The following is a 13,498-nucleotide window of genomic DNA, read 5'->3' as shown; positions in this document are numbered from 1 at the left end:
GGAGCCAGCGGGGACAGGACGCCCAGTTGCATCACCCGAGGTGCGACGAGAAAAAATCGCGAGAGCCATTATCAGCGTTCTTCCATAAAGTCAGCCTAAGAATGCCCATTTCCCTCGGCACAATTCCAGACACCCCATCGAGAGAATGGATCCCGAAGCAGGTACGACGACACATCGAGTCAGGGAGTGCCGAGGCGTCGAAAGCCAGAGCGAGAGAGGTCACCGGAGACTCGGCAATCGAGAGAGAGGGCATCAGAGTTTCAGAGACCGAGAGAGAGAATATCGGAGACTCGGAGACCGCGAGGAAGAGAGAGAAAGAGCGGTCGAGAAAGAGAGGGGCCTGATGGAGCGGTGGTGGGACTCGGGCTCGGGAGTCTCACGCGTTGCTTGGGTCCGCAGTCCTGAGAGGAGCGTAGAGGCGGTCGCAGCTCGGTGTCCCGCTGACAGTGGTGCGCGTTTGGTGGCCTAAGTAAAGGGTCCAGTCAGCGGAAGCAGCGTGTCTTTGGACAAAAGAAGCCCCGAGGACAGAGGAGCCAAAGCGACAGGAGTCAGCGCTCAAAGGAGGTGAAACAGCGCCATCTGCGCGATTCGTGCGTCCGTGGGTCGAGAATAGGACCCATTCCGGTCTGCGATCGCAACCCGTCTCGCAGGGTCTGAGAGGAGCCGATGAGGCTCGCGAGAACATCGGAGACGACGGCTCGCGTGGCTGACGCCTGCGGCCGCGCCTCTGGATTCCAGCAGCGCCGACTCGCCACTCGGCGAGCCCCTTGAATTCCGTTTCTCTCAGCCCGAGTCCTCGCGAGAGTCTCGGGCGTGTTCGTGTGCGGGTTTCGGAGTGTGCCGGGTGTGTTACCTGTCGGTTCCCTGGTGCACGTGGAGGTAAGGGGCGACCGGACGGACGACGACGCCACTGCGCGAACCGCATACCTCAGGAGGAGACCTGGGCCTGTCGGCAGCCGAAGTGGGGGAAGCGGGTCCCGGAGAACGTCGCCCGAGAAAGAGAGAGAGTGAGACCGTGCGTGCGAGAGAGAGAGGGAGAGAGAGAGAGAGGTAGAGAGGTAGAGGGAGACGACCGGAGGAAAGAACCCGACCCGCGAGCGCCTAGCCTGCTAGCGAACGGAGAAGGAGGTGCGGGGAAGAGAGCTGATGCGAGGAGAAGGAGGAGGAGGGGTAAGACCCGTCAGAAGGCGGCCATAATGGCCTGACGCCGATCTCGGGCAAGTGGCGGCTACAGCTGCTGCGAAATAGAGCCGAGAGTGGCTCTCCTCCACGTCTACGCACGCGTATTTTGCAACGTCCGACTGGAAAGTGACTGCGTAATCGCGAGTGAAGTGAATTCACCGGGTCTCTGGCTCGCCTGTCGCGTCCGCCTCGTCCGCGCTTATCTTCGTTTACTTCGTGCTCGATGCTTTTGGTGTTGTCCCGCCGGGTGATTCTAGTTGTTTCCGGATCGTGTTCCATCGAGCCTTCGTTGTCCGGGAGCCTGTGACCCGTTACACCTCGGCTTTGAGTATACCGAGAAGATGAGGGGCGCCAATCAGGACACGGCGACGCCGTATTGTCGCTGCAGGGTCCTCTACCTGGGCAGCTCCGTGCCTCACGCGAGCAAGGAGGGCCTTCTGGGTGTCCAGGAACCGCTGAGGGAGTTGTACCCAGAGCAGGGCGCCTTGGGTGCCCGCGGTATCGACTCCTGGCTCAGCGTCTGGAGCAACGGCCTGCTGCTGGAGAACGTGGACGAGCACCGCAAGAAGGTGACCAGATTCTTTCCGATTGAGGCGCTCCATTATTGCGCCGCGGTGAGACACGTGAAAGGCGGAAGCGGAGACTCGTCGAACACGAGGTTCCTGCCTCTGGACTCCCCGTTCGCCAGGACCCCGAGCGCGAACCATCCACCTCTGTTCGCCGCTGTGCTGCGGCGCACCACCGGTATCAAGGTGCTCGAGTGTCATGCGTTTATCTGCAAGAGAGACATGGCGGCCAACGCCCTGGTCAGGTGTTGCTTCCACGCGTATGCCGACAGCAGCTACGCGAAAGGTCTCGACCCGTCCGCCGCCACCACCAATGGCGTTACGAACAACCATCCGTCGAACAACAGCCTCTACCACACGCTAGGAGGCTCCAGCACCACCCTCGACAGTCCCCAGGCGAACCGTCTGGACACGACCTCGACGGACGACCTGAGCCTTTATAACGGCGACGAGAACCACAAGGTCTGGGCTCGGGGGCGCGACGAAGTGGACGGCCTCTACCAAGAGCAGGGCACCCTGCGGAGCACCAAGGGCTCTAGGCCGCGTCAGCTGATTGCACCACCTCCTCCGCCACCGCCACCGCCACCACCTTCCCAGCCGTTGCTCCTGGAGGAGTCGTCCTCCTCCTCGGTCCGCAGGAAAGCGAACAAGAAGCTGAAGAAGCTCAAGAACAGGAACTCCCACGAGGATCCGCTACAGCAGCCGCACCTCCACCCGCAGTTTCAGCAGGGGATCTACACGAACGGCCATGGACACCATACCCTGGGCCATCCTGTCAGGCAGCAACACTACCACCCTCATCCGCTGCCTCCCAGTAGCAGATCCGTCGCAGGAACTCTGGCCAGACCGGCGCCTGTCCTCTTGGTGCCCGCCGCCACACTGCCTAGAAAAGCTCATCATCATCCTAGAGGACTCAGACCGATCCCGGCCGCTGCTCCCATAGTCCCCGTGTACGCTCCGCTTCCGGTGGTGCCACCGCCTCCACCGGCCGCCGCCATGTACCCCGCTGGTACCTACGGAACTGCAGGAAACAGGAGCAGGAGGCAGCACCCTGACGCAGACACCTCGACTCTTGGAGCCTCCAGGAGGCTGGCCGCTTCTCACGCTGACTTAACTACCGCGGAGATGAACCGTGCTGCGGGGGACAGTCCCGAGAACGAGTCCCGGTTCGGCACCGGGATCTACCGGCGGAAGGGCCACCTGAACGAGAGGGCGTTCTCGTACAGCATCCGCGCGGAGCATCGCAGCAGAAGCCACGGCAGTCTGGCCTCTCTGGGATTCAGCGGCCAGAACGGCACCGCGCTGCCCAAAGAGGAGAAGAAGGACAGAGAGATCGCGCAACTGGTTGCCGGGCTCAGTCTGGACGACAGCCCGGAGAGAACCATACCCGCGGCCAACTCCAGAACCGGGTACTCCCATCATCAGCAGCCGCTACCCAGGCCGCGACCTCGTTAACGCCCGAATCGGACTGAGCGTTCTGGCTAACTCGGATCCCCTCGACCCGCCATCATCCAGGTGGATCCCAGTGAAACCTCGTCGGTTGTTCATAGGCCTCTGTTTGTCGACGCAGATCTTCCTTGGTTTCGCGGAACGATTGACAGTGCGGACGGGGTTCCGATCACGTCTAAGCTACGACGACGCGTACGGTGAACTAGGAGATAAGGACTCTCGGGATCGATATATTTGTAGATAAACTGGGTAAAGAGGAGCTCTCGGAGCGACTCCGGGACTCGTTGGTTCGCGATGTCCGCGTGGAAAATCGCGCTGGGTGGCTTGGCCGCGTCCGCGACTGGTTCCCCGGTAGCTTTCGATTCCCGGAACCAGCCGAGTAGGAAAATCACTCGGGCAGCAACCCAATATGGCACCCGGCCTCATCCTCGTCGCCAGTTTCTAGCCGTGACCTCGTTACCGCGGTAGATAGAGCCGAGCGCGATCGAATTCGAGGCCTCCAGGCTCGTTTAGTCCTCGTGGCCGTACCGGAATTCCGAAGATTCTTCTCTGTATTTGAAAGTTTTGTAATCACAACACTAAACAGCGGTAACGTGGATCTATGAACCCTATTCAAATTGGAGTCTTATTTATCGGATCATCTTGGGCGTGATCTTGAAATGTCGTGTTAAATCGATTCTTCAGATCTTTCATGTTTCGCTTTCGTTCAGAATTTATCGGTGTACGATTACCGGACCCCAAATTTTGTGTGCAAATTGAAAATTGTTTATATCAATGACAAGATACAAGAGCTAGATGCACGTGGAATTCTGTGCTTGATTACTTTAATAGATTTATAGCGATGCAATTGTACCTCTAAACAATGGTAAGGTTTTCACAATTTTGCTTTTCTGATCTCCCGCGGTCTAATGATCGATCTTGGCGATTATTTAACACCACGTTCAAGACTTTGTAATTATAAATAATTGATTAGGGATTATCGATTGTAAATAATTGTGAACAAGACTCCGTGAATGCGGCTCTATGCTTCGAGACGTTCCGAGGAACTTGGCAGATTCGGGGATAATTAATTCGTCGGGAATATTTCGAGAGAAAGTGTTCGCTTGTCTGACTTGAAAGCTCCGCTGGTCCAGTCACGAATTGAACATTCTTTATGGAGAATCGCGGAAACGAAAGCGGTCTTCCTGTTCTGGACGGGAATCGACTAATTAGACTCGAATTATTGTCACCCGGCCGCGGCCAAGAAGATCGTTCTAATGGCCGGAGCTCGTTAGGAGAGCGAAGCACGCGGGCTCGGCTGAGAAAACGTGTCGCTTGCTTTTCCAGCCGTTTCGCTTCATATGGAGACGAGCCTCGAACCTGTTGATCCGTCGATCCCCTTCGATCGTGAACGTTTACCGAGTGGCCGCGATCCACCAACACTGTTCGCACTCATAAAAATATTATTACGAGTCAAAGGAATTATCGGTCGATCTCGGTGCATTTGCGGTGCCTGGGAATTCCCAAGAAAGAACGCCTAATAGCTTTTATTCTTATCAAGACAGACCTTCTAGTCAGGAGGAAACATTTGCACGAAGACCCGCCAATTACCGTTAACCAGTTAACGCGAAATGTTGCCATTTCTTCCGGCGAGAGTACTCGCAGAAAACAGCTAACTGCTTGAGAAGGATACATGCTTGCTGTTCTTTGTTCAATTATGTGTTCTTTGAAGCTGTAACCTTTAAGCAAGGATATCAATGTACAGTTTTGTTAGAGATCGTATAGTTAGAGAAGCTTTTTTCGAAGAGATGGATACAGTAAAATGTCTGATCAATTCAATCTTCACCAGCTAAATGTATCTGTATTTCTTGTTAAAATTCTGCTGTATTTCTATGTGGGAAAAATATTGTTGGTCTCGTTTTTCGTAATTCAATTTAATACTTCAAAGATTTTATGAATTCGGTGTAATCGAATCGCTTGACTTTTTAATTTTTAATCTATTACATTTTTTGGAAAATTGTTGAAATGCTGACTGACTAAAGAGGTTCTTTATTCAATTATGTATTATAAAAATGTATACACTTATCAAACAGATTGCAGCAGCTAACTGGTTAAGGTTGTAGTAAACCCTTCAACTAAGAACAACTTTCAGCAATGTTTTTATAACGTAAAACATTAATGAAACTTTTCGTTGCTTTCTATACATATTTTTCCACGTTTCGATAGTAATTAACATAATTATATTTCCGTCTGTCATTCGGCATGCATTTTTTACTCCTCACAGTTTATTGATCTTTATTGGAACAATAAATCTTGTTCTCCGTGAACGACAACGTTGTTCGATCTATAAATCATGTTTCATATAAAGCAAAAAGGGTAGAGATTTTTATTGAAGTATGAATTGGATGGGACTGCACGTTTTTGCATAATTTCTGCATTTTTCATTATTCAGAAAAAAGAACAAGATTTAGTATCCCAGTAGACGTGAATAAAATGCAACAAGAAGAATATCTCTGTGTCTTGAAATATCGAAGAATAGTTATGGAAAGTGACAAAAAGTTTCATCAGCGTTTCACTTTATAAAATAATTGAAAGCGTCCTTAATTTAATGGTTTGCTCGAACAAGTTGGTACTCGAGAAACAGCTGCGCAGAATCTACGAAACAGAAATTGTGTCGCCTTCTACTGGCTCGTCGGTTAATTAATTTTAGAGAGCACCGATGTTTCCTGCCGCGGGCAACATAGCGGCGATTTAAATTCCTGCCGAGAGAGCCTTCCGTCCCGTGAGAACGCCAGCATTAATCTTAATTGCGTGGGAAGGAAAAAATTACGCGACACGGTGAAGACCGCCATAGAATTAAACCATAAAGATCGTTCCGTGGGCCACTGGCCTCGTCGAAAGCGAGAGCAACGAATCTCGTTTCTCAACTGTCTTCGACAGGATTGCAAAAAGTCATTCGATTTCCAAAGAATAATCAAAATCCATTGGCGACGAACACACCTTAGTAAAAATATTTGGAAAAGTATTGCAAGCAGCTAATGAAATACTCTCGTTTGCGCAAAATGATATTTCAAGATCCATTTGATATCATAGAAATAAGTATTGAATATAGTCATTTATGTCGTGGTAATAAAAATGATTAATTTAGGTAGTATTTTCTTAAAATCAACCGCAAATAATTATTTGAGCAGTATTTATAATGAGAAATTATTTGAAATAGTATCTTCCTAAACTAAACTGGAAATAACTCGTTAAAATAATATTTTCTCAAGATATAATGGAAATAATTATTTAAAATAGCATTTTCTCAAGACATACTTAAGGAAATAACTTCTTGAAATAGCATTTCATGTTTCTAAATTTCTCTTAACTATTTGAACTTCTATTTCTTGGAAGAAATAATAACGAGAGAAAATCAGATAAAAGAATAAACCTAAAGCAACAGAACAAACACATATTGCTCAGTAAAATAAACACTTTTTCTTATATTTCCAGGAATTATCAGTGTGAATATTTGATAAATCGTAGACTGGTTAATGGAAAAGGTAACTTTTACATTTCCGGCTATGTTTAAACAAAAGCTAAGCTTGGTGAACGTTCGCAAAATCGAGACCTTTGCGAAACCTGTCGGCGAATAATTAAAATTTCTCAGGACCGGCTCGGGCGGCCATGTTTCTTTCCTTTCGAAATCGATCGCAGACTCGTTCTCTTATGCATCAGTGACTACTCATTGCCATCGTCGTGTATGCATAGGCAATTAGGCTTGATTATCATCGATTCGTGGTCGATGTCAGCCGGCCACACGCGCCTCGTTTCGCAACTCCGTGCAGATTTCCTCGTCGTTAACTACCTAGCATCGCGGGCACAATTTAGGCGAATTGAAAATCGATCTCTCAGTTTCATCGAGCTCTCGTTCGAGATATTTGGACGGCTCAGAAACCAATCAGTCTGAGTTCATTAACTCCAACTAGATAAATATGTCAATATTTATAAATATACTAATATTTAATTATTTCTTTCAACTCTTCAATTCGTGATTTCACCTTTTTAAATTATTTTTATTTCGTTTAGCCAACGTGTGGCGAATACAAGTGTTGCTGTCTATTGTTTGTTCATGTATAAATCGTCTATATTAATTCATTATCCGAAAAATTATGTAACAAAGCTAGGTTCGCACTATCCAACTAACTAACAAAGAAAAGTGAATTTACAGTTTGATATTGGCTTCCGAATCGTCCATTTAGCTCTTTCGTTCGTAACGTTTCAGTATTGCAATCTTTCCATAAAGTTCGACCGTTCATGAATTATTCAACGAGCAACGTATCGACGCCAAATCACTTTGAAACGCGAACGTTAACAATTTCCTTGTAGGTTGACGACATTCACTCGTTCCATTTCGCAGAGAACTGTTGCGAACTCTCTGACACTTCGAGGTGCGCATAAACTTTGGCGAAGCAACCTCCGTGCAACACAGCATTCCATTCGGCAGCCTCATTAGCCTCCGAGCACCCGGTTAATTAAGATCACTGCAACTTCCTTCGCAAAGGCCGCAAAAAAACCTGCGACGTATGGAAATCGTGTTATTCATGTTTCATCGGTCGGCAGCGTGCAGTGTCGCTTCTGTTTCGTAACCATGAGAGATCGAGAGAAAAAAAATAATCGCGAGGCGATATTGGTTTCAAGGTGTCCCGGGTGCAGTGGACCGAATTAGTGCTGAATGCATAATCGGCTAGAAATCGAGTCCCACATGGTTCTGGGAAATGTCTTTGTGCCGTTACCAGATCCCTGTTTGCAAAACTCCGCGGACTTCTCTCGTTTTAGCCACGCTGATCTATTTCTCCATTTTCGGTGAACAATCTCGAACGAATGCTATGAAGCAGACGTCGAGACTGTTATAAACACGTTTCCGGTCGGCAGTGGTTTCATTTTAGCCCTTTCAGTCTGAATGTCGATACACCTTAATAGTTTAGTAATTAATAGTTTTGTTTCTTCTGCTTTTCGAGTTTTTCAATTATCAGATTCCACGTTATTGGAACATAATTCCAATATAAATCCAATATAATTCGAACATCATTCAAATATAATTCGATATAGTTGGAAAACATTTCGAATCGTTATAGAAACAAATACGATCGTCATTGGTTACCTGCTTTAAAGCGTAAAAATTTGACGCGAGCGCACGCAAGATGCAGCCGCTATCGATTGTTACGGAACACGGTATTGTTGTCGAGGTGTGGATCGACGTGGGTTTGATCGGTATCGGGTGGAGGCATAAGTAGGTTGGCCGATCAGTTTTCGTAATCGTTCTCGCGGTCGCAGTAGTATGAAACGCTGACCTAGTGACGATTCGTCGACGAATTCACTGGCTTGCGCCACACCGAGACATTCCTTTCACTGTTCGTGAGTCAGAGGTCGATATTCTTCTCGATCGTTGACCAATTTCCGTGAGAAAGTTTCGCTCTATGCGATTTATAACCCTGAATTGTGAACGTCAAAATTCTTCTAATTTTGATAGACAACTACTCGCCAAAACGTATTGTTCCTAGAACGAATATGACATTAATTTGTTCAAAGAGATCGCATCACAAAATTTTATTGCAAAATATTCCATAGTCGCGCGTACAAGACTTTGAGTTTACAAAGAAGAGACAACGCGTTAACAAGCGATGATATTTATGGTAGAGTGTGTCAACGGAAGAAAATTAAGAGATTGTGTGAAAGTACTGGACACAGCGAGAAATCAAGTGACAAATCGATCGTAATTTATCATCGCCGAATCTGCGAAGTTTCGAATGTAAATAATCGACGATTCGGCAAAGCCAGTCGATAGTACGCGGACGCTGCCATTTTCTGTTCGCAGGAATCAGAACCAAGCATAACGACAGTGCCTTCGTTTTATTTCGATACTTTTCCTTGGGATTTCGACTCGACAGCGCTACCCCAGCAAGATCCAGCCTAGGGATCAGTGCCAAACGCCATAAAATGTTCGACTTGGTTTCCGCGGACCCTGGGTATCTCTGGACACTGCCGTGCATAAGTATCAGATCCATAAATCACTAAAGGATCGCCGGATCTTTTAGGAAAGGGTTCCAAGCGATGACGCTTTGGTCTAGGGTGATGCAGACGGTTACCGCAGAGCGACCAATTACTGTGCCTTTCGTTTGTTTATTTTATATATATATCGAGTAATATACAGCGTGTCTCGAAAATCGTAGTACAACCGGGTAGGGGGTGATTCTACATTAAAAAAGAAGAAAATATTTTGGTATAAAATTTTTTTCATCCGGTAATTCGTTTTCGTAATAATCGACTTCAAAGTTCGTTCAACTTGTAAACCATTTAATATAATTTGCTTGTTGTGTATTTCACTGCTCTGCTTGTCTCTGTCCGGGACAGTGTTTACAAATAGTGATAATTGTGCGGTTGAAACAATACAAAGTGTGTCTACTGATTACTCATTTTTTATTCTTTTTCACTACTTACTATTATAATGCTACAATAATTGTTGAAAATGTCCTTCTCGCTGCTGCATACATAAGTTTTCTCGATGAATTAATGACCTCTGAACAGATTGTAAATTGTTATCGCTTCTTAATTTTTCGAATGTCTCAGTAATCTTATGTTTCGAATATGTAACATTTGCTATATGCAAATTACATCATTTATGTTATAAACTAGCTATACACAAGCACGACACTTGATTTGATTAATAATACACGACAAGCAAATTGTATTAAATCGTTTACAAGTTGAACGAACTTTGCAGTCGATTACCACGAAAACGGAGGATTTTTTATGTAAAACACCCCCTGTCCGGTTGTACTACGAATTCCGGGACACCCTGTATATTCAAATTTCGTAATCTTTTCTTTTGTTGATTTTTGTACAGAAAAATGTTATATGTTTTGTTTGGCTAGCGTAAAGCTAACGATCGACGTTATTAATTTTATACTTCTTATTCAGCAAAGATAGCGTGAGTTAATTAATTAGTAACCGGCTGCACTATCCTGAGAGGACCAAAAGCACGTAAATGATGTTCGTTAAATTAGAAAATAAATAAATCTCATTGATACTTGTGAACGGCAGTCGATGAGCTGCAGGCGTGAATTTTCAAGAACGAATTACTGCGGCCGGGTCCCAAGTCGGACGCGGGTGCAACTGGAACTTATTTATTTAATCGCATGTGCCAGATCGCATGAAAGCTCCCCCTCGCGGAGTGATTTCAGCTCGACAATAATTCTTTGTTTTTAACCCTTTAGCCCGAATGGGATAACGTCCTCCGCGATATACGATCGGAGTAATCATTGTTCGTCCCTTCGTCGATTTATCGATATGGAGCTTCGTTCGTTCTGCCATCTTTAGTTAAATTGTCTATCTAGCAATTCTGTTAATAAAGCTTTAAATTAATAAAATGATAGATGGAATGATTATGAAAGTGATTGATAAATTCATTTCTAAATAAGTGAAATGAAATCAAAGAAATTGCATTTGGAACTCTCTCAGGAATACAAAATATTCCAGCATCGCTTAATGCGTTCACTGGCAAGCCTATTCTGAGGAAATCTGTGTTATAGACGCCACGTTTCTTCGTTTTAAATAAATTAAGAATGATTAGTAGAAAATAATAAATAGATCTTGGTTTATCGTTAGCTGTGAACCGCGTCGTGGTCAATGAATCGCTTTCAGGTGGGTGTCTACTATGAGATATCTCATAGGTGACAGTGAATGACTTGATCTTGATATAATGTTCCAAATGTTTTCAATTGGCATGGGAAATGGCAAATTTTGTAAATAAGACATTTTAAGTAAGGACGGCAGTATTTATCGCGCGAAATACCACGAGAAATATATCTGTATGCATCGATGGGCTCTCCTCGGAAAATCAGTCGTTTCCGTAGTTAATCTCTGTGTAACTCCCACAGCGTTGCATTTTTAATCGCAGCGGAGTCCCATAATATGGACACTAGACTGTACAATATCTCCAATGTTGTGAAGTTTACGATAGAGAAATGGGATGCGCGAAGGAACACAGGAGACGATCCATCTTTCCTTTTCAACTATCTGCGGACGTGTTATGTATATTGTTACGTGTCGATTGCCATGCAAGATTAATTGATAATAAACTAACAATGCAACGAACTTTTGCATCAGTGCTTTTATCGATTGAATACAATGTCACTGTTAAAATTGAACTTTCGTAAAGATTACTTTAAAAGCTTACCATATAAGTTTACTAAAATTTTCGTAAATCTCCCAAATAAGATGATTAAAAATTCCAAGAACTTTCCTAATAAGTTTATAAGAAGTTTTAAAAGTTTACCAAATAAATTGACTAGAAGTTCACAAATTTTTCGAAAATGTGAAACCAAAAGTATACAATATGATTACCTGACTTCAGCTCTATATACAAAATACTAATCCTTTCCACGAAGAAGTATTAAAATATAAAGTATTAATATATTAAAAGTAAAATATTCAATGTCAAAAAACATTTTCCCTTTCATTGATGTTGAGACAATAATAGTAATGCTGTAGTATTTGTAAATTCTTCTCAAGCCTTCACTATCCATTTCTTACAATAAATGCGTAATATCCACAATCTAATAATTACCATAACTTACACGCTTTTCAAGAAAGATTGCTAATCGACCAAGAGATCTGCAAATACATTTCACACCGACTACAAACGTCGAAATTTTTTCTGCGAATTATTCCGTAAGTGTGTTACGTGTCTCGTTCAACAGCTGAATGATTAATACCAAATAATCAATCGGTTGTACACTGCAGGTGCATTGCGAAGCCCGAGACGATGAGAAGAAGTCGCTGACACGGAATCACTCTAATCGTCCCACGTTTCCTGGTACCACGATTCCTCTGACCGGTATCGGCCGTTCGAAATGATCGAGCCCGCGGTTCGGGGATAATGATCGGTAAGGGTCGGTGGATTGCGGCTATAGGGATCGACGGCGTTCAGCGCGGCTCGAAATCAAGCGTTTCCTGCACGGTGCATTATGCACGGAGTGCACTCGCGGACACGGGTACACACGCGAGCCCTCCGTCGTCGACCACATTCCGTTCTCGCGTATAATTTTCAGGGTTAACCACAGCCGACGATAGACGCCGGATTCGCGGCCAGCCCGGGCGGACGTCCATGGAATGCAAATCGCCTTGATTGCCGGCATAAGTGGAACGCGATTTTCTTATCCCCCCTGTTCTTCCTCGCCTTCGAATCGTCCGGAACGAACGCGCCGTCGTGCCTCCGTTCGCCGCCATTTTTCACCGATTTTCATTCGATCCGATATTTCCTTCAACCTCTATCGATCTCGTGCGCAAAGTTTCATGATATTCGTTAATCCTTTCGTTGCGAAACACTTTGATAAAAGAAGATAGTAAAAAGCTTATAGTAACACTAAATTATTTTTCGTTGACTCTGAATAATAGATTCGTTGTCATGTATACGACGATCACGATTTCGTAGATGACTGCCATGAATGGGACACTCTTGTTTAGGACAAGATTATAGAAAAAATTAAACGTCCAATCTAATTCTTTAGAACCAAGGTTTACTTGCTCTAGTTCTAATTATTGATAAAGTTAAATATTTGCCAGAGTCATTGACAAATTTAGAAGTTTTTCATCTGGTGCAAAATTTCAACCTTATAACTTATCTCCCACTTTTATATGTATTAGATTAGATCGGATAGAATAAAACTCGCGAAATATAGCTATATACACCAGAAACGCTGCTTTCGAACGCATCAAGGCGGTAAAACCAACCCCTGAAGTTGATGCATCTGTTATTTCATTTTCTGCATAACTATGCAATACTGACAGATAGAACAAACTTATTTGGAGATAAACTGTGCGATTATTTAAGCCCTGCAACCTCATTGTAAAAAGAAAATCATTTTGGTCGTCAACATTTTTGAATTCCGCACAATTTCGTCGCGTTTATTATTCAATCGATAGATCTATGTCGGAAGGCGTCGCCATTAATTGCCAGCACACTGATTGCCACTGGTAATCTCGTCGGCCCGGATTGTTACGGGCACGACTCTTCTTCGGATCGAAATCAATCGTCGCCGAAAGTAATGTAAGGATTATTTTCAGGGTAAATCCCACGAAACTCCGTGGTAATAATAAAAGAACAAATAAGCGACTTTGATTAACAATAACAATAATAGTTTATTATTAATAACTCGCAACTTCCCACGACATACAACAACGATAATAACGATAACGACTCAACAACTACAATGACTTCAACAACTACAACAACAACAACGACTTCTCTACGTGACTGTTCTCCTTCGACTGAAACG

General features: G+C 44.9%; 1 protein-coding gene across 1 annotated transcript; it reads left to right on the top strand.

Moving 5' to 3' along the window:
• Window positions 1-374: 374 nt before the first annotated feature.
• On the top strand, window positions 375-13,090 carry LOC144478787 (uncharacterized). The gene has a single exon (XM_078197035.1). The coding sequence runs from the start codon at window positions 1,524-1,526 to the stop codon at window positions 3,201-3,203; it is 1,680 nt and encodes a 559-aa protein (XP_078053161.1). The 5' UTR covers window positions 375-1,523; the 3' UTR covers window positions 3,204-13,090.
• Window positions 13,091-13,498: the final 408 nt, after the last annotated feature.

Source organism: Augochlora pura, chromosome 3 (assembly GCF_028453695.1).
Source record: "Augochlora pura isolate Apur16 chromosome 3, APUR_v2.2.1, whole genome shotgun sequence".
Classification (NCBI taxonomy): Eukaryota; Metazoa; Arthropoda; class Insecta; order Hymenoptera; family Halictidae; genus Augochlora; species Augochlora pura.
The sequence above is the reverse complement of the archived record's forward strand: the minus strand, read 5'-3'. Positions and strand labels throughout refer to the sequence as shown.